The sequence below is a fragment of the Hypanus sabinus genome, chromosome 7 (genome assembly GCF_030144855.1).
Source record: "Hypanus sabinus isolate sHypSab1 chromosome 7, sHypSab1.hap1, whole genome shotgun sequence".
Lineage (NCBI taxonomy): Eukaryota > Metazoa > Chordata > Chondrichthyes > Myliobatiformes > Dasyatidae > Hypanus > Hypanus sabinus.
The window spans coordinates 42,013,905-42,041,844 of NC_082712.1; the positions used below are offsets into that span (position 1 = coordinate 42,013,905).

Sequence of the window (27,940 nt, forward strand, 5' to 3'; positions counted from 1 at the left end):
TTCAGGAACAGCAGCTTCCCCTCTGCCAGCCAATTCCTAAATGTACATTGAACCCATGAATACTAGCTCACTTTCTTAATATTATTTCTATTTTTGTAAGATTTTAAATTAACCATTTACTATACATATTTGTAAATTATTTACTATTTTTCTATATTATCATGCTCACACCAAACATCAAAATGGGGAAGAAATGTGATCCAAGTGACTTTCACAATTGGTGCCAGATGGGGTGGTTTGAGTATCTCAGAAACTGCTTATCTTCTGAGATTTTCATGCACAACAGACTCTCAAGTTTACAGAGAATGGTGTGACAAGTAGAAACATCCATTGGGTGAAAATGCCTTGTTAATGAGAAAGGTCAGAAGAGAATGGCCAGACTGGTTCAAGATGACAGGAAGGCAACAGTAACTCAAATAGCCATGTATTACAACAGTGCTGTGCAGAGGAGCTTCTTTGAATGCACACATCAAACCTTGAAATGAATGGGTTACAGAAGCAGCACACTGCCCTGGGTTCCATTCCTGTATCTAATAAAGTGGCCACTGAGTGTACGTGGTAAACTAAAGCCATAAATGGATGGAGACATTTCACCATTCATGAGTAAAATTGCATGACCCTTCAATTTTCTAATGTGAGGCCTTTCAGCATTAAATTATGATAAATTCAGTTTGTGCTGGTTTGAATCTATCAATGATTAATAAATATGATATAGGTTTTTACACAAGTGGACTTTTGCTTTTATTTAGTTTGGAAGTGTACTGGAAAATTATTTACTCCTTGGGTAACACTAGAAAAAGAACTTTACAGCAAACCTTACTTAAGAGGACATGGTTTTGACAATATATTTGAACAGAAGCAGCAAAAAACAAACAGATGGGAGTGTGTGCTTCTAAACTGGTTCTTTGCAAAGCTACCCAATTATTCTCTATTCCACGCAGCCTTCTTTCTCTTTAATTCTGTCACATTCAGGTTTCCCCAATTCTCATCTGCAAGTCAGTACTCAGCCTCCTTTGAGGTACTGCGTTTTTGATAATAACTTACTGCAAGCAGCAACACACTTTCCTCTTCAAGTTGGGTTCACTGCATTTCAATATTTACTTCAGTGGAATGAGTTCCTTAAGAAAATATCCCACATAGCTTTTTTAAAGAAACAGCGTGAGCGTAAAGCCTATTGCTGATCTAGAAATATGAAATTTCCCATTTGGTGGAGTTACCCCATCTGCTTGACATGTGCAAACCGAAAGCAATTGACACTTTCCTACTGTATTTCATCTCAGGATCTCTCAAACCGAAGAAAGCAGAAATTACTCCCTGCACACAAGCCTGCCACACTGACATTGTTCCATCCCGAAGTGTGAGAAGAGTAATCCTTCAGAGTCAGCAGTCTTGTGATGGCACTGTCACTCTTCAGTTATCACAGTACTGTACCTCTTGAAGAAACAGCACCGGTACCATGATAACTGAAAAAGGACAGACCTTCCGATCTCCAAATTTTGAGCTGAGGGAACATTTTGAAAACCAAAACAAGAAAACACCAGAAGCAAACTAATCCATTTGGCACAGATTACACTGCTGTGTCATATCATTGCATTATGAGGCATTTACTTACGTGTAAGGGGACAGTGGACCTATCTGAAGTTTTGAAACATCCTGCTGTCCAAGGGTCATGTATAGCAGGGCCAAACTCTGATTTATTGAACCTACGCAGCCACCCTGTACAAATAAAGAAAAATAATGCAAGTTACAATCAATATTACTTTAGAAAGAGGTATTTTACAGAAGCCTCAGTGATTCAGAAACAGTTTCTTCCTCTCTGCCATCTGATTCCTAAATGGACATTGAACCCATGAATGCTACCTCACTTTTTCTTAATGTATTATTTATTTTGCACTCTTTTTAATCTATTTAATATACATACTTACTGTAATTGTTTTACTTTATTTTTTTTCTATATTATCATGTATTGTATTTTACTGTTGCTGCTAAGTTAACAAATTTCCCTACACATGCCAGTGATAATAAACCTGACTCTGTATGTCTAAACTCTAAGTGGTATACAGAACTTCATGCTTGATTCTATAAAGAACACACTACATTAAAACTGAAGTGATGCTGATGTTTGTCAATAAACTCTCAGCATTGTTTAAAGATGCCATCTATTCCATAATTGATAACCAACATGCACTGCAATAACTAAAGTTAACACTGCACCAGGGAGTGATGCTTTGCACAGGTGAAACCTTTTATCAAAGAGATGAAAGATAACATTGCACTTTTGAAGGTGAGGTTAGGTTCATCCCAATAACCCATTTACCCCTAAACAAATTACAAAACAACATTTAATGCACTACACCCAGGATGAAATTAATTCCTATTGAAAGGGTATTGTAGTGGTACAGCTTTAGTTACAAGATGAGTGTCCCAGAGTCTTTGACTAACAATCAAGAGATGCATGTCAAAATTTCACCGTGAAAGCTATGGATTTAAAGTCAGAGAATAATCGAGAATTAAAAATAAGCCCCAATTAGTTTTATTTATTAATGACCATACACTGATTGGATTGTTGTAAAAAGCTAACGCCTTTCAGAGAAGGGACCATGCCAACATGACCCGATTTGTTCAACATGTGACACTAAATACACATGATTCACACTTAAATGACTTTAATAGCCAAAGAGCAACCATTGCTTTAAGGCAAAATAAAATACTGATGGTATAACTAATTCCTTTGAAATATTTTATGATGAAGCTCTAGGCTCCTATCCAGGTAAGGCATTTTGGGCAGGATCAGGCTTGAGCAAGATAAAGTATTTGGCAACTTTATCTCTTTCTGTTCTCATTTGTTCATTTCCTCATCTGTGAGGGCATAATACCTTAGTGAGAATGGCTTTGTACTGCATGCGGGATGTGGGAAATATGGGAGACCTCCAGCCTGCACCTAAAATTATGTATTTATTGCAACATGCTGCATTCTGAATTAATCAATGTACTTTAGATGTTACGTTAAGATGACTCACTTGTTTTCTGCTTAGAAGCCAAACAGAAACGGGTTTTACAGCCATTCAGTAAAAGGAGGATAAAAAACTAATGGTGGACGAAAACGACTTTAGGGCAACTGGTGAGAACTAATACAATGCCTTGACTTCAATGCCTAGGGCTCAAGAATAATCCAAGAAAAATGCGAAATGCAGCCACATATTGCAAAGCTACAAGCCAATATTATCTGAGAGTGAAAAGGTTATTGCAGATTACAGAGTGATCTTAATCAGTTAAAGAAGCAGGCCAAAGAAGACTAATAGATTTCAATACAGATAAATATGATGCACAAGTCAAACTAGCATAGAACTTGTACTATGAATGGTGGGGCACTGTAACGGAATACAGGAGCCTCGGAGTACAAGTTCATAGCCCATTGAAAGCAGTGTCACAGATAGTCAGGGTGGTGATAAAGCCATTTAGCACACTAACATTTGTCAGTCAGGACATGGAACATATGAGTTGAGACATTATGTTGTAGTTACACAAGCTGTTGGTGAGACTGTACTTGGAGTACTGTATACAGTAGTGGTTGCCAACCTTTTTAAGCCCAAGATCCCCTACCTCAGCCTTAGTGAAAGGCAAGATCGACCCACTAAATGGTTTAGTCACAACGCATGCACACCAGGCAGAAAAGACCTGAAGTAAAACCCCGCAACCCGGAAACAACCTCTCTTTACTAACAGCTTTCCATAGCAGGCGTATTGATATATTACCATTACCTTAATAAGTATTACTTATTTTTATAATGCTCACATTACAACACCTTTAATTCTATATTTCATTATTTAATTTTCATTCAACACGAAAAATAAATGAATAAAAATTGACTGTTGCACTCAGTGTGATGACTGGGGCTGAATATTTTCTACTAGTTCCCTGAAATTTGGCTCATAACTACAGACAGCCAGTCTGAGACAGACTGAGGTGTCTGTGAGATGTTTCTAACTTCTAGTCTTTTCTACCGCGGTGCATGACAGGGGAGCTATAGACACGTGCACTGGGCAGAAAGAACAGAACTTACAAACAGCTTTCAGTAGCAGGAGTATTGCTATATTACCATTATCCAAATTAGTATTACTTATTTTTATAATGATCACATTACAACAGTATTTGTGTATTTACTTTTCATTTTTTTTGGGATTCTCTGGGAAAGTCTCAAGGATCGACTGGTTGGCGACCACTAGTGTACAGATTAGTGAACCTGTTACAGAAAAGAGCGCAGAAAAGATTTGTGGACATTGCCAGGATTAGAGGGCCCGAGCTATCACAAGAGGATGGCCAGGGTAGATCTTTATTCCTTGGAATGCAGGACAAATTGAATGAACAGCCATTCTTTTGTGTGCCAGTGTTTAAAGTGGCTTTGGCTCATCAGGCTTGGGCAAGGTAAAGTATCTTCTTCTGTTCTTACTTGTTCATTCCTCATCTGTTAGAGCACAGTAGTTTAGTGAGAATGGCCCCGGGGCAGTGTTGTGTACTGTGTGTGAGATGTGGCGAGCCTGGGAGACTTCCAGTCTGCAGCTCCCAAGAGAACATATCAAGTAAGAGAAGCTGCAGCTCTATGACCTTTGACTCATATGGGAGAATGAGGAGGTGATAGGTTGGAGTTACAGTGAGGTAGTCACCCAGAGATTGCAGGAGACAGGTAACTTGGTGACTGTCAGGAGAAGGAAGGGAATTACACAGCCAGTGCAGAGTACACCTGTGGTCATTCCCCTCAATAAAAGGACACAACGTTAGACACTATTGATGAGACCACAGTGACCAGGTCTCCGGCACTGAGACTGGCACTACAGCTCAGATGAGCAGAGAGGTAAAGAGAACTGCAGTGTTGATAGGAGATGACATACTCAGAGGAACAGAGACGAGATTCTGTGGGCTAACACCCACATGGCATGTTGCCTCCCTAGTGCCAGGATCAGAAATGTCTCGGATCAGGGCCATGACATTCTCTAAGGAGCGGGTAAATGGTCAGAAGTCTTGGTACATATTGGCACCAATGATGTAGACAGACAAGGTGAGGAGATTTTGAGGAGAGATTTTAGTGAGCTAGGTAGAAAGCAGTAAAATAGGATTGCTGTCTGTGCCACGTGTCAGAGAGGGTAACAATACAATGATTCTGCAGGTGAATGTGTGGCTGAGGAACTGATGCAGGAGACAAGGGTTCAGATTTATGGATCACTGGGAAATTTTGAGGAACGTATGACCTTTTAAAAGGGATGGGTTACACCTGAACCCGAGGGGGTCATATATCCTTATGGGCAGGTTGGCCAAAGTTGTTCACAAGGGTTTAAACTATTTTGGCAAGGGGGTGCCGAACTGGAGCAATAGTGCCGAAGATGTCGTAGGCTTATTCAGGAAGTCTGAAGGCATGGGATCCAGGGAAGTTTGGCCAGGTGGATTCAGAATTGGCTTACCTGTAGAAAGCAGAGGGTTGCGGTGGAGGGAGTACATTTGGATTGGAGGGTTGTGACTAGTGGTATCCCACAAGGATTGGTTCTGGAACCTCTACTTTTCGTGATTTTTATTAACAACCTGGATGTGGGGGGTAGAAGGGTGGGTTGACAAGTTTGCAGATGACACAAACGTTGGTGGTATTTTGATAGTGTAGAGGATTGTCGAAGATTGCAGAGAGACGTTGATAGGATGCAGAAGTGGGCTGAGAAGTGGCAGATGGAGTTCAATCCGGAGAAGTGTGAGGTCGTACACATTGGAAGGACAAACTCCAAGGCAGAGTATAAAGTAAATGGCATGATACTTGGTAGTGTGGAGGAGCAGAGGGATCTGGGGGTAAGTGTCCACAGATCCATGAAAGTTACCTCACAGGTAGATAGGGTAGTTAAGAAAGCTTATGGGGTGTTAGCTTTCATAAGTCGAGGGATAGAGTTTAAGAGTCGCGAGGTAATGATGCAGCTCTATAAAACTCTGGCTCAGCCACACTTGTAGTACTGTGTACAGTTCTGGTCGTCTCACTATAGGAAGGATGTGGAAGCATTGGAAAGGGTACAGAGGAGATTTACCAGGATGCTGCCTGGTTTAGAGAGTATGGATTATGATCAGAAATTAAGGGAGCTAGGGCTTTACTCTTTGGAGAGAAGGAGGATGAGAGCAGACATGGTAGAGATGTACAAGATATTAAGAGGAATAGATAGAGTGGACAGCCAGCACCTCTTCCCCAGGGCACCACTGCTCAGTACAAGAGGACATAGCTTTAAGGTAAGGAGTGGGAAGTTCAGGGGAAATATTAGAGGAAGGTTTTTTACTCAGAGAGTGGTTGGTGCATGGAATGCACTGACTGAGTCAGTGGCAGAGGCAGATACACTAGTGAAATTTAAGAGACTACTAGACAGGTATATGGAGGAATTTAAGATGGGGTGGGATATATGGGAGGCAGGGTTTAAGGGTCAGCACAACATTGTGGGCCGAAGGGCCTGTCCTGTGCTGTACTATTCTACTTTCTATGAGTACATAGATTTACAAACAAAAGCCATGTATAGTGAGGCTCCTAGCTGATGATAGGACAAAAATGCAGTCAACAGGATGAGTTGCAATGTAAAAGGCAGACAAAAATAGGACTGAATGTGTTATATTTGAATGAATGCAGTATGTGGAATAAGTCAAATGAACTTGTAGCAGAGTTACAAATTGGCATGCATGCTGCAGGGATCACTTAAACATGGCTGAAAGATTATAGCTGGGACCTTAATGTCCAAAGATACACTTTGTACTTAAAGGACAGGCAGGTAAGGCAGAGGGGGTGGCATTACTCTCTTGGTTAAAAAAAAAGTGAAATACAATCATTAGAAAGAGCTGACATAGAATCAGAAGATGTTGAATCATTGTGGCTATAGCTAAGGAACTGCAAGGTAAAAAGATCCTGATGGGAGCTGTAAACAAACTCCCAAACAGAAGTAAGGATGTGGTCTACAAATTACAACAGGAGATAGAAAATGCATGCCAAAGCGACAAAGTTATAATAGTCTTGGGGGATTGCAACTTGCAGGAAGATCAGGAAAATCAGGTTGGTGCTGAATCCCAAGAGAGGGAATTTCTAGAATGCCTACAAGATGGCTTTTTAGAGCAGTTCGTGTTGAGCACATTAAAGGGTCAGCTATTCCAGACTGGTTATTGCACAGTGAACCAGAATTGATAAGAGAGCTCAAAGTAAAAGTACCCTTAGAGGTAAGTATTCATAATATGATCAAACCTCCCCTGAAATTTGAAGAGATGTATCAGTATTACAATGGAGTAAATTATAGAGGCATGAGAGAGGAGCTGGCCAGAATTGATTGGACAAGAACACTGACATGGATGATGGTAAAGCAGAAATAGCTGTGAAGCAAATCGGAAGGCACAGGATTTATACATCCCGAAGAGGAAGGAGTATTCCAAAGGCCAGATAATACAACAGACAGACAGGCATACTTAATTGATCCCGAGGAAAATTGGGTTTTGTTACAGCTGCACCAAGCAACAACAGTGAAGAAATATAGCAATAGAAAACCATAAATAATTAAATAATAATAAGTTAATCATGCCAAGTGGAAATAAGTCCAGGACCAGCCTATTGGCTCAGGGTGTCTGACACTCCGAGGGAGTAGTTGTAAAGTTTGATGGCCACAGGTAGGAATGACTTCCTATGATGCTCAGTGTTACATCTCGGTGGAATGAGTCTCTGGCTGAATGTACTCCTGTACCTAACCAGTACATTATGGAGTGGATGGGAGATATTGTCCAAAGTGGCATGCAACTTGGACAGTATCCTCCTTTCAGACACCACCATCAGAGAGTCCAGTTTCACACCCACAACATAACTGGCCTTATGAATGAGTTTGTTGATTCTGTTGGTGTCTGCTACCCTCAGCCTGCTGCCCCAGCACACAACAGCAAACATGATAGCACTGGCCACCACAGCCTCGTAGAACATCCTCAGCGTCATCCAGCAGATGTTAAAGGACCTCACTCTCCTCAGGAAATAGAGACGGCTCTGACCCTTCTTGTAGACAACCATGGCTATCAAGAGAACTCAAAGCCAACATAAAAGCCAAAAGACAGGGCAAATAACAGAGCAAAAATTAGTGGGAAGTTAAAGGATTGGGAAGCTTTTAAAAAACAACAGCAGGCAACTAAGAAGTCATTAAGAAGGTAAAGATGGAATACAAAAGTAAGCTAGCATATAATATTAAAGAGGATACCAGAAGTTTCTTCAGGTACATAAAGTGTAAAAGAGAGGCAAGAGTGGATATCAGACCATTGGAAAACAATGCTGGAGAGGTAGTAATGAGGGACAAGAAAATGGTGGATGAAGAAAGTATTTTACATCAGTCTTCACTGTGGAAGACACTAGCAGTATGATGGAAGTTCCAGATCTCAGGGGTCATGAAGTGTGTGAAGTTGACATTTCTAGGGAGAAGGTTCTTGGCATGGGTAATTGAAAGGTCTTAAAGTAGACAAGTCACCTGGACCAAATGGTGTACACTCCAAGGAACTGAAAGAGGTGACTGGAGAGATTCTGGAGGCATTATTAATGATTTTTCAAGAATCACTAGATTCTGGAATGGTTCTAGAAGAATGGAATATTGCAAATGTCACTCCACTCCTTAAGAAGGGGGAAGAGGCAAAAGAAAGGAAATTATAGGCTAGTCAGTCTGACCTCAGTGGTTGGGAAGATGTTGGGAGTCAATTGATAAGCATGTGGTTTCAGGGTACTTGGAAGACATGATAAAATATGCCTTTGCCGGCATGACTTGCTCAAGGGAAAATCTTATGACAAATCTGTCGGAATTCTTTGAAGAAATAACAAGCAGGGTAGATAAAGGAGAATCAGTTGATACTGTGTACTTGAATTTTCAGAAGGGCTTTAACAAGGTGCCACACAAGGCTGCTTAACAAGTTACAAGCCCATAGTATTACAGGAAAGAGTCCAGCATGGATAAAGCTGTGGCTGATTGGCAGGAGGCAAAGAGTGGGAATAAAAGGAGCCTTTACTGGCTGGCTGCCAGTGACTAGTGATGTTTCATAAGGGTCTGTGTTGGGACCGATTCTTTTTACATTATAAATCAATGATTTGGATGACAGAATTGGTGGCTTTATTGCAAAGTTTGCAGACAATACAAAAATTGGTAGAGGGAGCAGGTAGTCTTGAGGCAGTAGAAAAGCTATGGAAATACTTATATTAGGGGAATGGGCAAAGAAATGCCAGACGGAGTACAATGTCAAGAAATGTATGGTCATGGACTTAGTAAAAGAAATGAAAGAGTAGAATATTTTCTGAAAAACTGAGGCCCAAAGGGACTTGGGTATCCATGTGCAGTATTCCCTATAGCCTGTGGTGAGGAAGACAAATGCAATGTTAGCATTCATTTCAAGAGAACCAGAATATAAGAGTAAGGATGTAATGTTGAAGCTTTATAAAGCACTGGTGAGGCCTCACTTGGAGTACTGGACCTCATATCTTTGAAAGGAAGTGCTGAAACTGGCGACAATCCAAAGGAGGTTCACAAAAATGATTTCAGGATTGAATAGCTTGTCACATAAAGAGAGTTTTACGGCTCTGGGTCTATATTCACTAGAATTCAGAGAATGAGGGGTGCATTGAAACCTAATGAATGGTGAAAGGTCTTGATAAAGTGGATGTGGAGAGGAAGGTTCCTATGGTGGGAGTCCTAGGACCAGAGGACAGAGCCACCAAATAAAGAGGCATCCTTTTAGAACAGAAATGAGGAGTAACTTCTTTAGCCAAAGAGTCATGAATCTGTGGAATTTGTTGCCACAGGCAGCAGTGGAGGCAGTGTCTTTATGTATATTTAAAGCAGTGTTTGACAGATTGATTGCTAAGGGCACGAAGGGATACAGGGAGAAGGCAGGAAAAATGGACATGATGAAATGGTGGAGCAAACTGAATGGGCCAAATGGCCTAACTCTGCTCCAATATATTATGGTTTTAATGGACTTTACTGAAGTGCTTAAAGTTCTGAAAGGCATAGATAAGATGATTGGTAACAGTCTTTTCCCCAGGGTAGGGTGGTCCAAAGTTATAATGCATATTGAAGTAGGAGGGAAAAGGTTTAAAAGGGATCTGAGGGACACAGAGGGTGGCGAGAATACAGAACAAGCTGCCAGAAAAAGTGGTTGAGTCAGGTACAATAATATCATTTAAAGAGCACTTGGATAGGTACATGGAGAGGGACTGGAGCCGAGAGAATTTGGTCAGCATGGATCAGTTGGACACAAGGGCTTGGGTCTGTGCCGTGTTGCTCTAAAGGTCGATACATTAATTAAATTCAAGTACGGATCTCAGCCTTAAGCAGGAACCAAAATGCCAGAACTGAAATGCAATTTAAAGATTTGTAAGCATATTGGCTGACTGAAGCTATCAGCTAGCAAGCAGCTTTGCATTATAGTGAATCATTTCCTTTCCATATGAATCCCACACTGCCCTTCTAATGCCAATACTGAAATGAGAGCCCTCAGTATTTTGAACAAGAACTTACTCTATAGATTTCTTCCAAAAGCAACTTTGCGCAGTTCTTCCCAAGGTCCTCAGGCAAGACAGGTGACCCTTGGCCCGAAGGATTTGAAACTAGCTCTGCACTCAAAACTGTTCCATTTGTTGTTTCTGCCACTAAAGACAAGCCGAAACCTGGGGACCTAGAACATAAACACATTATAAGCTCTGTGTCAGAAGTTTTAGATCACATTTCCAAATGAAAACTCTACCAAAACATTCAATTCAGTAATAATAGTTGCATCTGGTGCTCCCTCTTTTTGTTTTGAGACCAGACGCAGATTGGGGGTCCACTTCATCAGACACCTTTGTTTCATACACCATGCCAGCTGGGGTCTCTTGAGTGGCCAGCCAATTTGATTCAACTTCCTATTCCCACATCAACATGTCCATCCAATGTCTCCTCCACTGCCAAGTCAAGGTTAGATGTAGAATAGAGAACCTTGCATATTCTGCCCCATTAGATGAACAATGATTTCTTGAATAACTGATAACCACTCCCCTTTGACCACTCATTTTCACTAAGTCCACATCACCCTTTCCCCTCTCCTACTCTCTCCATTTGCAGTCAACCACATTTCCTCCAACTGGACACCCCCACCTTCAAACCCTGCATCCATCATCATTTCCCATCAGATTTCTTCTCTCCCTCTCTTTCTCACTTCCACCTATAATTCTCTTCCCCCACCCCCACCCAATTTCTTGCATTATTCCCATTCTCCTCTCTTGAACCAAAACCTCAACTGCTCATTTCACTCCAGAGATGCTATTTGACACTGGGACTAGCAGAGAGGATGCCCTGGACCAGTTGGGGCAAAGAGTCTGTTTCTGTGCTGCATTACTATGACTCGCTGAGTTCCTTTTTTGTTGCTCCAAATTTCCAGCATCAGTCTCGTATGAATGCTCGTTTCCATTACCTCTCTCTCAATATCCCTCTTCTAACAATCTAGACAAAATAGGCAAATGTATTCCAAGCTAACAGTGTTAGTGGTTCAGTGATTATAAATCAAGCTTGAATTGCAATATTTTTAAAAATGTAAATTGAGTTCTGCTCCATTTCCCAGAAGATATGAATTTTTGCTTCAAAGAAGTTGAAGAAAGTGTTGTTCAACATTGGAACATAAGTAATGGTACTAAATAAAACCTATGCCTGAAAGAAAATCCACCTATTTTGGGTAATACACTGCCATAGATAAACTAGTTGTGGAGAACAGTCAAAACCACATTTTTTAAAACCACAGTCTCATAACAGCAATATGGGAAGCATCGATTCCAGTATAAAGGAAAACAAAACATCAAAACAAATGAAAACAGAAGATACTGGAGATATTCAGCCAGTCAGGCAGCAATAGCAAAATACATTTAATGGTTGAGTACAATGGCCTATCAAAATCCACAAAGATTGGCAACCTAGTCTTAACACTGTTTCTTTCTCCATGGATGCCAATTGAGCTGCAAAGTATTGTCTGCATTTTCTATTTTTATTTCATATTTCTGGCGTTTGTAGCTCTTTTTCAAATATCAAATTCTGTTTGAAGTTTCAATTGCACCATTAATAGTATTCTACTTCTATCATCCACTGCATTTCCACAAAAGTCATGAAGTTATTTGATGAGCATTTTTAAAATCAACCTTAAAATTCAGACGATGTTCCCACCATATCTGATTGACGTACTTTCCTGAATTTGCTCCTTTCATATGATCAGTGTAGATGTAGATATCTGGTATGAACTTGTTTAAAATACTTCTGGCCGAATCAACAATTCTATTAGCCATCTGTGGAGAAACCCTGACAGAGTACCTGAGTTCTCAGTGAAGGAAAATTATACAGCAGCAAACACTGAAATCAACAAGATTATAGCTTTGATTCACTTTAGATAATAAAAACTATACCTGTACTTCTAAAGTAATTCATGATTCAAATATCTGTACAATAAAATCGTTCTTCACTGTCTACCTTACCTTTCTACCCTCTGTGAGTTCAATAGGTTGTTTCCACAATGAACCACAAACAAAATAAACCAAAACCACTTATGTAATCATCTCTGTATTAATATCCAAACCACATATAAATTAGGATAGAGTGAATAAGATCAACCAATTGGATGTGTGTTTCAAATATCTAAATGGAATGAAATGTGAAGATTGACATCAATACTGAGGTAATAGGGAGCTGTTCAATTAGGAAGGGCTTCGGTTAAATCAGGATGATACCAATCTTAATAGCAACTTTGACTGGAGAAGTGATAACGTAGAATTTAGAAAGTTAAAGGGCAAACCTATAGTGCTGGGTAGTAAATTGGTAATGATATGCTGTACTTTTCCATCCTGCAATAAAAGGTATGGCATGCAATGGCTAACATTTAAAGAAGCCAAACTTACAGGAAAGTTCAGAAATTCACAAAAGGAGGGTAAAGCAATGATTGGAAAGGTTAAGAACACGAGTGAGGCCTGGTGAAAAACAAGAACAGATACAAAGACCACATAGATTTATAAAAATACGTGGATTTGTGAAAATGAAAATATCGGCTAAAATGATGTTGGTCCTTTGGAGATTCATAAGAAAAATTGCACTTGGGAGCAAGGAAAATGTCTTCCTGAACTTACTGTTAAATTGTGCCTATCTGTCCTCTCAGATGGCCTGAAAGGTTCCATTAACATGCAGAATCTCCCAGTGTGTCTATCATACCCGTCGAGTTTATCACAAGCGATTAATTATTGCCTCATTGTAGTTCAGGCAACCGTAGCTTTCTGCAAATTGACTGCATCACACAACATTAAAACAATGATTACAATTTACCTCAGTGGCTAGGAAGCACTTTGAAAAGTCCTGAGAAACTGAAATAATCTATGCAAATATTAAAGCATGTATCTGTAAATTCAAGTTCGTCTCTACTTCCTCTCCATCTAAAGCACCGGCCCCGGAGAAAGACAAAAGTCAAGTTTTGAGTAGGGTCTTCATGAAAGGATACGCCACACCTCTGATCCGTTTAATTTTACCAGGGTCTGTTAACTGAATGGGCTTTAAAAATCGTCGCACTGGGCATGAGAAGAATATCTCACCTCCTCCACCAGGAGGCATTCCTCTCCGGACTACCTGTTCAAATAAGCAAAGGCAAGATTTAATAAATTTACAGCCAAATCAGTTAACCACATAACTCTCTTGACAATTAAGAGGATTGTAAGTTACATTTGAAAATAATACCAAATGAACTTTCTGTGCGTCAGCAAAATCATTCTGATTATCCATTTAAGTTGCTATTAAGATGAATCCAAATCTGGTTTTTGTGGGTGGGGAAATCAAGGAAAATAATATGATTTTATATATACATTGGCGCAATTAGCCAGAATCCATTGGAAGCCACTTATATGGGACAATTCTAATAGAAGAGAAACTAATCAAGAAAGTAGCTGAGACTTAATTGGGATACTATGCCACTAAATTTCGAAAGGAGACCGTTGCTGAACAGTTTCTATATAACATCAGTCATGTGCACTTATTTTGGCCATCATACACATCATCATGCTTAGAACGAAGTTTTGAAATAGTGTCAATTGCATGTGTCTGCATTCAAAAAGCAGTGATTTTTGTCACAGAAAGTTGGCAAGAAATAAGCAGTAGGACAATTCAGAACCGTTTTGCTCACTGCAGTTTCAATCATTCAGGCTTGGCGATACCAGAAATAGCTGAGAGAGAAAATAAGACAATTTTGCTTCAACAAGTTAGGAACTATGAAGAATTTGAAGGTACCTATCATCTTCAATATTCCAATGAAAATGATTATTTGGAGGATGCAATCACTGGAAGTATTGGATGAAGACAGTCCGTTATCAGCACAAGGTGTCTGCACCGATTTTTCCTCATTTAACAAAATTAACTATCTTTTGATTGATTTTGTTAATCAAAACAAAAAGCTGCTTACATTGGACGTATTCCTCCATCGATAGCTATTAGGAACTAACGCAGTTTTATAGTACTGTAGTAGCATTTGTAGTGTTCCAATTTGTTCTGTATTTCATTTAAATACTTAATTTGTTACTCCGTTGAACAGTAGTATGCCTTTTTAAAAAAATTCTTTTTAACTATTTAACTCTGACTAATCAGGGTGGCCGCTTAATTGGGCCAAAATGTACTATTCCCAATTAAATGGAATCCACTGTATCTATAACCGGTAACTGTTTATAAAAGGAGACAACTCTGAAGAGGAACATAAAGACAACTTCAAATATGAAGTACACTTACATAAACTTCCATAGATCATAAAGCAACATATATTGGGTCAGTAGATAATCCTTAAGTAAATTCTACTGTGATTTTTCCCCCCTTGATTTTTTGCATTTGTGAATAAAATTGTAATAATGTATTCAAACTTAAGTGCACCATCCTATCAAGGGTCTTATTCATCAAATGTAAAATGCTCCAACAACATGGCACTGTCCCATTAAGTTTATCACGAGACAAAGCAGCGATTTCTATTCAAAATAGAAGAATTATGTTCTTTGTCCAAGCACTTTCAAGAACTGTGTAGGCATAGAAATATCAACACAGAATTTCCCACAAATTCTCAAAAAGTACATCTAATCCAATGGATTCAATTCTAATCTATCTTTGGTTTAAATCCTCTATAAGTATAAATAAAAGGTACTCTTATACATTTCTACGGGTTAAAGCTGCATAAAATTGGTACTCAGAATTAACAGCATTTATTTTCTGCTTTGAGAGAAAAATGATCTCAATTTTAATAACTGTTGCTCAAATCTATCATGGATTATCAAAAATTAGCAGTAACCACCACTTTAAAAGAAACACTATCAGGAAGCATTTCTTACCTTCAGCTCAAAACCTTCACCATCTACACCAAATCTCTTCATTAGTGGCAGTGCTGTAGCTTTTAGAGTGTCCACCTGACCAAAAAAAACCAAATAATTGTACTAAAATTATTATTAAAACTGATCTATATTCCTACATAGTGATGGCTCACGTAGGATATTTTGCACTCAGAATTTCAAATGATATACATACATACATATACAAAAAAGTTCTCAACTTTTACCATTGCTAGTTGAATTTAACAAAGGTAGCTAAAACAAAAGAAAAAGCCAAATTCAATTTGAAAAAGATCAGAAGGTAATTCTTTTGACCATTGCATCCAGCACAAGAGCAAAGAACTTGTATCTTCCCTGATATAAGAAAATTTATATATACACCGCTTCAAATATTCTTTAATTTTGCTCAATTTTGAGAAGTAACCAACTCATGCATTTTTTTTAACCTTACTCCTCCAGCATAAAAATTAATGGACCAAAAATAGAGGTATTAAGGCAAAGATTTAAAATGCATGTCTTATGTGTTGAAATATATAGCTGGCAGTGCACAAAAATGTTATCTGTTAAAAACTGTCAATGAAACATGTTCAAAACACGTTTAGAAGAGGTGGCAAATGTTTAGTCAAAGAAAGGGATTTTAATTGCCACTGAAGGGAGAAAGATGGAGAAGAAAGTCTGGACAGCTAAGGCATGCCTGACCATGGAGCAATGAAGGATATCCACAAGAGGTCAGAGTGGGAAATACAGGGTTCTTGGGTCATAAGTTATACAGAAAGCCAAAGATATTTTAAACACTGATTTTCACAATCTGCGTGTCACAGATAAATACAGTTATTTTTTTTATCACTGAGAAGGTTGCTGTGTGCTGCTGCTTTAAACTGCACAGCAGTCCTTCTGCCAAAGTACCAGAAATTACAGCCAACAAAATCAATGAAAGCCCAGCAATATATTTCCAAGTCAGGAAGGTCTGCAACTTTGATGCTGTTGCCAAAGGCACTGCTGTCTCCTGCTGGGGTGATTGACTCCCGATGACTATAATAATCTTATATTCTGTAAGACGTAATTCCAAATGCTTTAACTAACCATTCGATCCTTGAACCAACTGGAAAATCCTAATTACTACACTTAGCAACACTATGACCACTTTGATCACTTTACTCTAAAACTGACTTCATTTCTTTTTGTTTTAATTTTGCTTTCTTGTAAACAAAAATGTGTAATTTACATTAATTTTTCTTGTGAATGTTGTTTATGATGCAAGTAAGATTTTCATTACAACTGTGCATATGTGTAATTGCAAATATGACAAATTCTACTTTGATATTTTTCCTTTGATATATTACTGGGCAGCTCAATTCCATGTTCAGTTAAGTACTGTTATTATGTTAAGAGCAGCAACATTCTGCAGATGCTGGAAAGAAAAATTTCTTCAAAGTCAGCTTGCTTTGGAAAGTCTACAAAGATAAACATGTGTTGGGTAATAGGAGGAACACCCAATTGTTCAAACCATTCTGCGAGTCTAACACCAAACCCCAAGGATGTTGGATTATCAGAGCTGTATTCGCCATTTGTGCTTGAACCTACTGCAATCACCAATTCTATTTCCTTGTAACTAATTCTTTGTCATGTGTTTATTAACAAGTTTCCTATTCATGATCTAAACTAGGGGTAAATTAATGTGGCAAATCTACCCTCTTAGCACATCTTTGTGATGTAGAAAGAACCTGAAGGAAATCAGTGTAGTCGCAGAGATAACATTTAAATGATAGATTCACAGTTGAGGTTAGGAATGAATTTAAATCAATGGAGCTGCTTGTAGCAGCCCATTTTTTAAAGCGAATTGTTCCTCACCATTCATGACTAGATATGGTACGGCAGCAGAACTGCAACATGATCCATTGGTCAAGTAGATTATTTAGCTATGTCATTTGTATGCTGTGCAGGCTTTGAGCTTACATCTCATTATTTTAGGCATGTCTGGTGCTGCTCACATGTACTTCTCACTTGTTCAACCAAGATTTAATAGCAATGGTAGAACAAGGAACATGTCAGGTCTTGAAATTATAGATTGTGACTGGGTGACATCTTCATTATGGCAAAAGAGTAGGTAGGCCCCAAGCCAAAAGAACCAGATGCCTTCATCAAACTGAGGCATTTAGTGTAATGGGTAGTTACTAGGCAAATAAACCCCCCTCCCAAAAAAAATCGGAGTACAAATTTTAATAATATGGCAATGTTAGAATTTGAATGCCTTACACAATATATATAGTAGTCAGTAGCAATAAGAGTATTTGCAAATTAACAGCAATAGAAAATCCAAATGATTTGTTAATTCCCTCATTGAAGGCTACCTTAGTTATTCTGGCTATTAATTGATCTCATAGTCCACACCTGACTCTGAAGTAGGCTAACAAGTTATCCAAATACAAGATCCAAAACTAACCACCTCAGGGCAACTAAGGATACATAGTAACACCCGGTCTTGCAACAACACATCAACATTAGCCAAATTTTTATAGTAAGTAGTTCACACTATTATAATGAATAAGTCAAATAATAATTAATATTTATCTTAAAATTTTAACTTACTGAAGGATCCGTTTGGTCATTGGTGACACCTTTCAAGATGGCTTTTAATGGTCTCTTACAAAATGGAGCTAGGCAGAGCAAGGCTTCTAGGTAATAACCAATGGAACGCTGTGGATGGCAATCATGTTCAACTGTCCCTCCGTGCAGAAGACCCGGTTGGTAATACAGTGTAGTGCCTGAAAGAAGCAACATAACCTCTCAAAATGAGGAGATCATCAAGGATTTACCGAAGAATGCTCAATGTGAGATAAAGTGAAAACACTGAAAAAAACTTAACAAATCAGGTAACATCTACAGAAAGAGAAACAGTAACCTCAGGTTTGAGACCCATCAAAATTACTTAGTTTCTTTTTATCCATGTTCTACGTGAGCACCTTCATGCATTACTCTGTTAAAGTAGATAGATTCCAAACAGAGCCACACTGTCAAGAAAAACCATCAAACAAGCCTAACCATGTTTGCAAGGAAAAGGAAAGGGAAAAAATCTTAAGAGCACTTTTGCCAAGTCCCAGTTTAGCCAGACAGTGGGAAAAACATTGGACACTTTATCAGCTATAATTAATCCAATGGTTTAGGATGACAGGCAAAATGGTGGATTAAGAGTAAACTAGAAAAGCTGGTGGATGCAATGAAGTAGTGCATTTGATGCCCAAAGGATCACAAAATAAAAGATTAAATACTGGCTAGAGATAAGTAACTGCACAGCCTCCCCATCAACACCTACTAAAAGTCAGGCAAATGGTGAGAAGGCTCAAATTCATCTTGCAGCTCCATGACTCAGCCGATATCAGATTGGACAAACATCCTAGCTTAGGAAACTTGATGCTATTTTATTTTATGAAGTTGAGGGAGACTGGCATTTGGGAAACAAGGTCTCTTTTTCACTTGTGGCAATGAACATCAATATTAAGTGCTCCCAGATCAACTGTAATAAATGGAGCGAGGCAGAACAAAGCTGTCCACCTTCTATCCTCCAGCCTACAAAAAAAATGCACTTTAGACCCATTCCCATATGACACACCAGCCTCAAGGACAGCTTCTTTCCCAATGCTAAGACTACTGAATGGTTCGCAGCTCAGTAAGATGGATTTTTAACCTCACAGCATTCTTCATAATGGCCTTACAGTACGTTTATTGCAACTGTAACACTTTATTCTGCATTCTGTTATTGCTTTCCCTTGAACTACCTCTATATTGTTGTAATGAAATGTATTGCTCTATGGTGGACATACAAAACAGTTTCTCACTACCTCTGGAGATCAAAATTAGTTATCAAATCAGGTTGGTAAATTATCATTGAGCCAAAGTACTGGTAACTTGTGCAGTGAACTTCAGTAACTACAAACCCCATTTCCAGAAAAGTTGGGATATTTTCCAAAATGCAATAAAAACAAAAATCTGTGATATGTTAATTCACGTGAACCTTTATTTAAGTGACAAAAGTACAAAGAAAAGATTTTCAATAGTTTTACTGACCAACTTAATTGTATTTTGTAAATATACACAAATTTAGAATTTGATGGCTGCAACACACTCAACAAACGTTGGGACAGAGGCATGTTTACCATAGTGTTACATCACCTTTCCTTTTAATAACACTTTTTAATCGTTTTGGAACTGAGGATACAAATAGTAGTAGATTTGCAATTGGAAATTTTGTCCATTCTTGCTTGATACAAGACTTCAGCTACTCAACAGTCCGTGGTCTCTGTTGTCTGATTCTCCTCTTCATGATTTGCCATACATTTTCAATAGGAGATAGATCTCGACTGGCAGCAGGCCTGTGTCTACAAAGCCACGCTGTTGTAGCACGTACAGAATGTGGTCTGGCATTGTCCTGCTGAAATAAGCATGGATGTCCCAGGAAGATATATATGCCTCAGAGTCAATGGTACCTTCAAATACATGCAACTCACCCATGCCGTAAGCACTGATGCACCCCCATACCATCACAGATGCTGGCTTTTGCACCTTTCGCTGATAACAATCAGGATGATCATTTTCATCTTTGGCACGGAGAACTCAACGCCTGTTTTTTCCGAAAACTAGCTGAAATGTGGACTCATCTGACCACAGCACACGGTTCCACACTCTTTTAGTCCATCTGAGATGAGCTCGGGCCCAGAGAACTCGCCGGAGTTTCTGCATAGAGTTGATGTATGGCTTCCTCCTTGCATAAAACAGTTTCAAGTTGCATTTCCGGATGCAGCGATGGACTGTGTTAAGTAACAATGGTTTTCCGAAGTACTCCCAAGCCCAGGTGGCTATAATAGTCACAGTAGCATGACGGTTTCTTAGGCAGTGCCGCCTGAGGGCTCGAAGATCACGCGCATTCAACAGTGGTTTTCAACCTTGCCCTTTATGCACTGAGATGTCTCTGATTTCTCTGAATCTTTTCACAATATTATGTACTGTAGATGTTGAAAGACCTAAATTCTCTGCAATCTTGCATTGGGAAATGTTCCTTTTGAACTGATTAACAATTCTCTCACAAATTTTGGCACAAAGGGGTGAGCCACGACCCATCCTTGCTTGCAAAGTCTGAGCCTTTGATGGACTCTACTTTTATACCCAGTCATGATACCTCACCTGCTACCAATTAGACTGCTTAATGTGGAGTCTTCCAAACCGGTGTTACTTGAATATTCTGTGCACTTTTCAATCTTATTTTAACTCTGTCCCAACTTTAGTTCAGTGTGTTGCAGCCATCAAATTTTAAATTTGTGTATATTTACAAACTACAATTAAGTTGTTAAGTAAAACTATTGAAAATCTTTTCTTTGTACTGTTGTCAGTTAAATAAGGGTTCACGTGAATTAACATATCACAGATTTGTGTTTTATTGCATTTTGGAAAATATCCCAACTTTTCTGGAAATGGGGTTAGTAGCTTGAAAGGTAAAGCAAAAATTAAAATTCCATCTCACAGTACTACAAATTATAGACGTTTAATAAAGTAACCAAACAAGAAAACACACAGAAGTAGAAGAATGACCTTTGAGAAGAAGAGGTGGATAAATGGTAGAAATGGCAGCATGAAACATAATGGTTGAAAACAAAGAAATACTGCAAAGACTCTGAAGAGTATAAAGGAATAAGTTGAAAAATAAACACCTTTTCTGGTGGCACACACAAAAAGCTGGTGGAACACCTGGGGTCTCAGCCCAAAACGTCGAATGTACTTCTTCCTATAGGTGCTGCCTGGCCTGCTGCGTTCCACCAGCATTTTGTGTGTGTTGCTTGAATTTCCAGCATCTGTAGATCTCCTTGTGTTTACCTTTCCTGGTGAATTCCTTTCTTTTAAAAATATAACCCTCTTGATTTATGATACATATTCCTGTTTACCTCAAATTTAAAGATATGTGCCGAATACACTTAATTTCCACAAAGATTGAGATTTAAATTCTTTCACTGTGCTTCATGGCATTTCCAAATTTCAGTTTAGAAATGTTGGCAGCTTTGTCAACTGACTAGCATAGGCCTAGCTATTTCTTTGACTTAATTCAATTAAACCAAATGTTATTTTTGCTTAAATCTTTATGCAGAGAGGAGAAATCCACACATTTCAAAATGTATCCTATGATATAACCCAAAGATCTCAAATCAGGACTGATGGCAGAGTTTCAATCTCAATTGTCAACTATTCTTTTCCTCCCTTCCTTGTTACAATGTTTATTGCATTTGGGTAAATACATTACAAATCACTGCACTATATAAGAAATCAAGGTGTTTCTGCGTAATAGTTTGTTGATCACTTAGCAGGTTTGCCCTCACTACCAATATCCTGGAGTCACAGCTGACTGGAAGCTTAGACCAGCCAAATATCTTGGCACAAGAACAGATCTCCCCAAAGCCTTTCCAATGTCTATAAGCCACAATTCAGGAGCAGATCCCATGTTTAGTGCCAACTCTAAGATGGGATTTCAATTCCCAACACTGCCTGTATGGAGTTGTATGATCTCCCCATGAAGGTGTGGGTTTCTTCTGGGTGCTGCAATTTCCTCCCACACTCCAAAGACATACAAGTTAGGGTTAGGAAGTTTTGGGCATGCTATGTTGGCGCAGGAAGCATGCCGACAGTTGTGGACTGTCCACAGCACATCTTAGACTCAAAACAACACTTCTCACTGTTTCTATGTATATGTGACAAATAAAACTAATCTTTTTCATCTTTAATCTACTTTCCACTTGCGCTAATTAATCCAGCCCCAATATCTGAGGCCTGGCACCATCCAGGCCAAAACAGCCCACGATATCACATCTGCAATCTTCCATATGCTAATAACACACCATAGTTGTTTCGGGCACCATCCTCAAATACAAAATCTCCCAAGCCCATAACATCTATGTCCAAAGACACAGGCAGATGGGAACATCACCACCTGCACGAAGATACTGTGTGAGAAAGACTGCAGCAGTTCAAGGCAACTCATCATTACCTATTTAACTAGAATGAGAGATGGGCAATCAAACAACACAAAAGATCAGCTGCTGTTAGTTTTTTTGGGGATTTTTTTTTAAGGCAAATACAGTACGAGTTTGGGAGGTTACTATATCTGTGTTACCAACTGTTTACATTTGTATTCCAGCCTTATTAATTATGTACTCGCAAACTCTCTGTATTTGTTTTTTTTCTAAGTTCTGTTTGAAAATTAATAAAAAGATTTTAAAAGGAAGAACAAAAGATCTACCAAATACAGAGAAACAGGTAGACAGCTGCCTGATGGCCAAAGGTCTACATTATCTTAGCATTAATGCATCAGCCAAAGTCCTAAGTTCAAGTCCTGTGAGCTTTGGCTGATGCATTAGTTCCATCTCAGAGCCCAAACTAAAGACAGTGATGAACCATGAGTAAATAACCAAAACCCAAACTGAATTACGACTTGTATTTAAAGAGCTATTCTTAAACAAGTAGTATCACTATAGCTAACTGAGTGAAGAACAAGGTGTACACCTACACTCCCAAATATATTTTACACTATTTCATACAAATAAGCTTTACTGATTTTGATAAACTATAGTGAGCACAACAAAAACAAATGTGAGCAAGAATCTCACATTCAAAGAATAGCTCAGGCTCAGGCTGAAGTCCATTCAAATTTGTTAAGAACTTACCAGTTTCATTTATTTCAATTCTGGAGCCATTTGTTACTTTGTCCATTAACCGAATAAAGCTTGCTTCGAAATCTGAAAATACAATGAAAGTCACAAAGACACCTGGATATGAGAGTAGATTTATTTTGTGTATATTGCCAAAATTGCTTCAGTGCACTATATACAAAAGATGGTGTTCCTGTTGTAGAGTTTACATAAAGTGTTCCCAGTACACATAATGCATGCCATCATGCCTGTTTAAACTCTTTCATAAACCTCTGGTTGTCAGTGAGGTTTTGACAGGTCAAGGGAGCAACTCTTCAGCAGAACCACTCATTATAACTTACTCATTTCTGAGAATCATTACTTTGATGTCCGTATGTAATGGAATGACCTGTGAGGATGGCACACATACAAAAAGCTTTTCATTGTTCCTCAGTATGGGACAACAATAAACCCAAATCAATTCCTTTGGCCAATAAAAATTTCTACTTCCAGTCTTCACAAATAAAGAGACACCACTATTTGTAACAGCACCTCACAATCATTAAAGCCAAAGTAAGTTGCTTAATATTCTGGAAATATAAAAAAAGTTGGAAATGCTTGACATATTAGGCAGCGCCTTTGAGGAGAGAGCATTTGTATTTTAGCTCCACAATCTTCATCAGAACATACCAATTCTCCACTGTGAACCATCTTTAACTGTACATTTAGATTGGCACGATCCTAAGAATTCAAATGCCCCAGAAACAAGGATCCAACGTGGATTCAGTATTCAACTTCAGTTCAGCAACAAGTGCAGAAAATTCTTGGCAGAATAGCAAAGGCTCATTTCACAAGTCATCTCAAAAATTTTAAATTCAAGTGACATCTGTGCTTTTGTTTTGGTAAAAATATGCTATGGCCTGAAAATACAAGTTAACTTACTGGATTTCAATTTTGTATTGTGCAATACCAATGATTCCTTCCATAAAAATGTCTGCAAACCAAATCCATCCTGGAAACATTGTACAAAATATCAGCAGCAGGAAGCTCCCAATCCTGAAGGATATGTTAATATCAGATTGCATTGCATGCATTGGAAATTCAGAAGCATCTCCGAATCATGAAGCACTTTATAAAACAATTTAGGTAATGACCAAGATCAATAAATATCAAATATGCTACGGACATATTATTTCTGTGGTGCAACATATTAACCATTTTATCCAATTGACAGAGCAGTTATCCTTTTAAGAAAAGCTTCACCCAATTCCGTACATAGCTATCAACAAACAGATGACAGTGTTACCTAATGGATAAATACAGCTGAGAGAAGCACACTGCTATCTTTTCATGAAGTAGTGCAAGTGGCATCCTAGTGGGCTGTTGGTTTAACAACTCATTCAAAAGATGGCACTCTCATGATACTTACTATATTAAACAATCAACATGGGCTGTATGTCCATCTCTGGAAAACAATTAATTCAGAATCCTTGGAAGTTGATAAGAGCGTTACCAGGAAGCCACTGCTAAAACATCAACTATCACCATTTGTCAGTGGCTTCCTTATAAACACTGGCTGCACTTCAATAAAAATACTTCACTGCTTGAAAATTCATACAGCACTATTAGAATGTGTTTTTCCCCTCTACCATAACTGCTAAACTTTGAGATATGTAATTAGTTGGGTTTCCATTTATATTATAGGTCTCATCTCGCACTGCTCATTTTTATTTATAATTTACACTTTTTAAATTTGTTAATTACATTTGCAATGTGCTGTGCTGCAGCTGTAAATAAAAACTAGTTTCATGGCATTTACACCATGTGTAAGTATGCTTACGACAATCACAAGCAGTGAATTCATTTCTAGAATTTAAGTACAGATCTCTGGAAACACACTAATATATAAACAGCACAATAAAAAGATCAGTTATCCTCAGGACAACAAACAACAAAGCTCTTTTATAGAATCTCAAATTATGAAGTGTCTTTATAAAACTGAGGAACATAATTGCAGAGATTCAGCGGCCTCTGAAAAATCTGGTTATATAGACAGGAAAGCAGATGATATTTTGGGCTTTATTATAAAATCTTGAGCAAATGAGCAAAGCCATCATGCTGAAATTGAATGGGATCATAGTGATGCCACAGCTGAAATACTGTGTACTGGTATATTTCCCTATCTCAAGGAAGGATTGAGTTGAATTTATTTCTTACATCCTTCACATACATGAGTAAAAAGCTTTACATTATGTCTCTGTCCAAATGTGCATTCGTAGTAATTTATAATAATTTATAAGAAATAGAACAGTCAATGTAACATACAAATACATTCATATTGGAGAGAGTTAATCAGTCTGATGGCCTGGTGGAAGAAGCTGTCCCAGAGCCTGTTGGTCCTGGCTTTTATGCTACAGTACCATTTTCCAGATGGTAGCAGCTGCAATAGATTGTGGTTTGGGTGACACAGGTCCCCAATGATCCTTCAGGCCCTTTATTCACACCTGTCTTTGTAAATGTCCTCAATCATGGGAAGTTCACAATGACAGATACACTGGGCTGTCTGCACCACTCTGGGCAAGAATCCTGCGATTAAGGGAGGTACAGTTCCCATACCAGACAGTGATGCAGCCAGTCAGGATCAATTGTATCCCTGTAGAAAGTTCTTAGGATTTGGAGGCCCATGCCAAACTTTCTCAACCGTCTGAGGTGAAAGAGGTGTTGTTGTAGCTTTTTCATAACACAGCTGGTGTGTACAGACCACGTGTGGGTGCCGAGGAACTTGAAGCTGTTCACCCTCTCAACCTCAGATCCATTGATGTCAATAGGGGTTAGCCTGTCTCCATTCCTCCTGTAATCCACAACCAGCTCCTTTGTTTTTGAAACATTGAGGGAGTGGTTGGTTTCTTGACACCACTGTGTCAAAGAGATGACATCTTCCCTGTAGGCCACCTCGTTATTGCATGTGATATGGGAACTGCAACAAAAGTTTATTAGATCATGGCTAGGATATAACAACTGTCCTACAAGGGCAGATTAAACAGACTTAGCTTCCACTCTCCTGAGTTCTGAAGAATGTGAGGTGACTTAACTGGAACATAAAAGCTTCTGACAAGTCTTGACAAGGTAAATAATCAAAATCAGATTTAATATTACCAACATATGTCGTGAAATTGGTTAACTTTACAGCAGCAGTGTAATGAATACATGATAAATATGTTCAATAGTTAAGTTAAATTAGTAGTACAAAAACAGAAATAAGAAAGTAGTGAGGTAGCGTTCACAGGTTCAATGTCCATTTAGGAATTGGATAGCAGAGGGAAAGGAACTATTTCTGAATCAGGGTGTCTGCGTTCAGACTTCTATACCTCCTTCCCACTAGTAACAGTGTGAAAAGAGCATGTCCTGGGTGGTGAGGATCCTTAATGATAGATGCCACCTTCCTGAGGCACTGCTTCTTGAAGACGTCTTGGACACTACAGAGGGAAGTAAGTACCCATGGGGTTGACTAATTTTACAAGTTTCTGCAAATAATTTTGACCTTATGCGGAAACCCTGCCCCCCCCCCCCATACCAGATGGTGATGCAGCCAGTCAGAATGCTCTCCATGGTGCATTTGTAGAAGTTTTTGAGTATTTTAGTTGACAAACCAAATTTTCTCAAGCTTCTAATGAAACATAGCCGCTATCTTGCCTTCTTTACAGCTGGATCAATATGTGACGATCAGGTTAGGTCCTCTGATATTGAAACGCAGGAACTTTCAGTCTCTCCACTTCTAATCTCTTTACCAGGAATACCCCCGCCAGCTGGTTGGCACAAGTTTTCACTGCCATACTAGGTACTCCATTAGGCCCTACCACCTTGCATGGGTTCACCCCCTTGAAAGACAGCCTCATAGCTGTGGTTTTATTTTCCCTTTCAAAGCAAGTATAAAAGAGGTTGAGCTTGTCTGATAGTGAAGCACTGCTGCCATTCATGATATTGGAAATAGGAAGTACTTGTAGGAAGAAATGGTCTGCCAGAGTCGACGTGCATCCATTGTTGCCTCTAACTTCTCCTGGAATTGTTCCTTGGCTCTTGAAATAGCCCTCCACAAGTCAAATGTGGTTTCCTTATACAGAGCTACATTGCCAGACTTATATGCCACAGATCTAGACTGTTCACTAAGAACCTCCTGGTTCATTCACAGCTTTTGGTTTGGGTACATAAAGTAAGTTTTTGTAGGCCCACACTCATCCATACAGGGTGTAATGAAGTCAATGACAACTGTGACATATTCATCCAGACTTGAAAATGACTCCCTGAACACAGTCCAGTCCACCAATTCAAAGCAGTCCTGTGCCTCACTTGTCCATACCTTCTCGGCCTCAGTACTGGTGCTGAAGTCTTCAGTCTCTGCCTATACTTGGAGTAGAAATACCGGCAGGTAATTGTTTTGGTATCTCTGCACACCATGCTACTCAGGGACATGTTAATGTTATTTTACGACTCTATGTGCTGAAACGTAACTTTGTGTGCCGTGTGTGAATACATGTACTGTGTTGTGCATCTTGGCCCCAAAAGAACAATGTTTCATTTAGCTGTATACATGTGTATAGCTGTATGACAATAAACCCAGATTTGTTTCCCTTTGCTGAAGGGTCTAGAACAAGCAGCTGTAATCACAAAATAAAGGCCCAGCCAGGACTGAGCTGGGAAAATATTACTTCACCAAGAGGTAGTGAACCCACACAAGAACATATGCACTTAAAGTGTTTACAGTGACAGCAAAAAGAGAATACAGATTTATTAATTGGCATAAACAGAAGAGATGACACTGTCTTTGACGCAGTACACTGTTACAATCTGGAAAGGTCTAGTAAAAGAAACCAAATAAATAACTGGGCTAAGAGAACAAATA

General features: G+C 38.9%; 1 protein-coding gene across 2 annotated transcripts in view; it reads right to left on the reverse strand.

Annotated features, from left to right (window-relative positions):
- Positions 1–27,940, reverse strand: part of rcl1 (RNA terminal phosphate cyclase-like 1) — a 40,106-nt gene that overhangs the window by 1,804 nt on the left and 10,362 nt on the right. For both annotated transcript variants that reach the window (XM_059974613.1, XM_059974612.1), the window contains exons 2-8: positions 23,077–23,148; positions 17,963–18,138; positions 15,377–15,451; positions 13,519–13,643; positions 12,222–12,347; positions 10,533–10,689; positions 1,613–1,716 (exon numbers count right to left, since the gene is read on the reverse strand). In XM_059974613.1, coding sequence (XP_059830596.1) covers positions 1,613–1,716; positions 10,533–10,689; positions 12,222–12,347; positions 13,519–13,643; positions 15,377–15,451; positions 17,963–18,138; positions 23,077–23,148 — 835 coding nt within the window. The remainder of the gene's footprint in view (positions 1–1,612; positions 1,717–10,532; positions 10,690–12,221; positions 12,348–13,518; positions 13,644–15,376; positions 15,452–17,962; positions 18,139–23,076; positions 23,149–27,940) is intronic.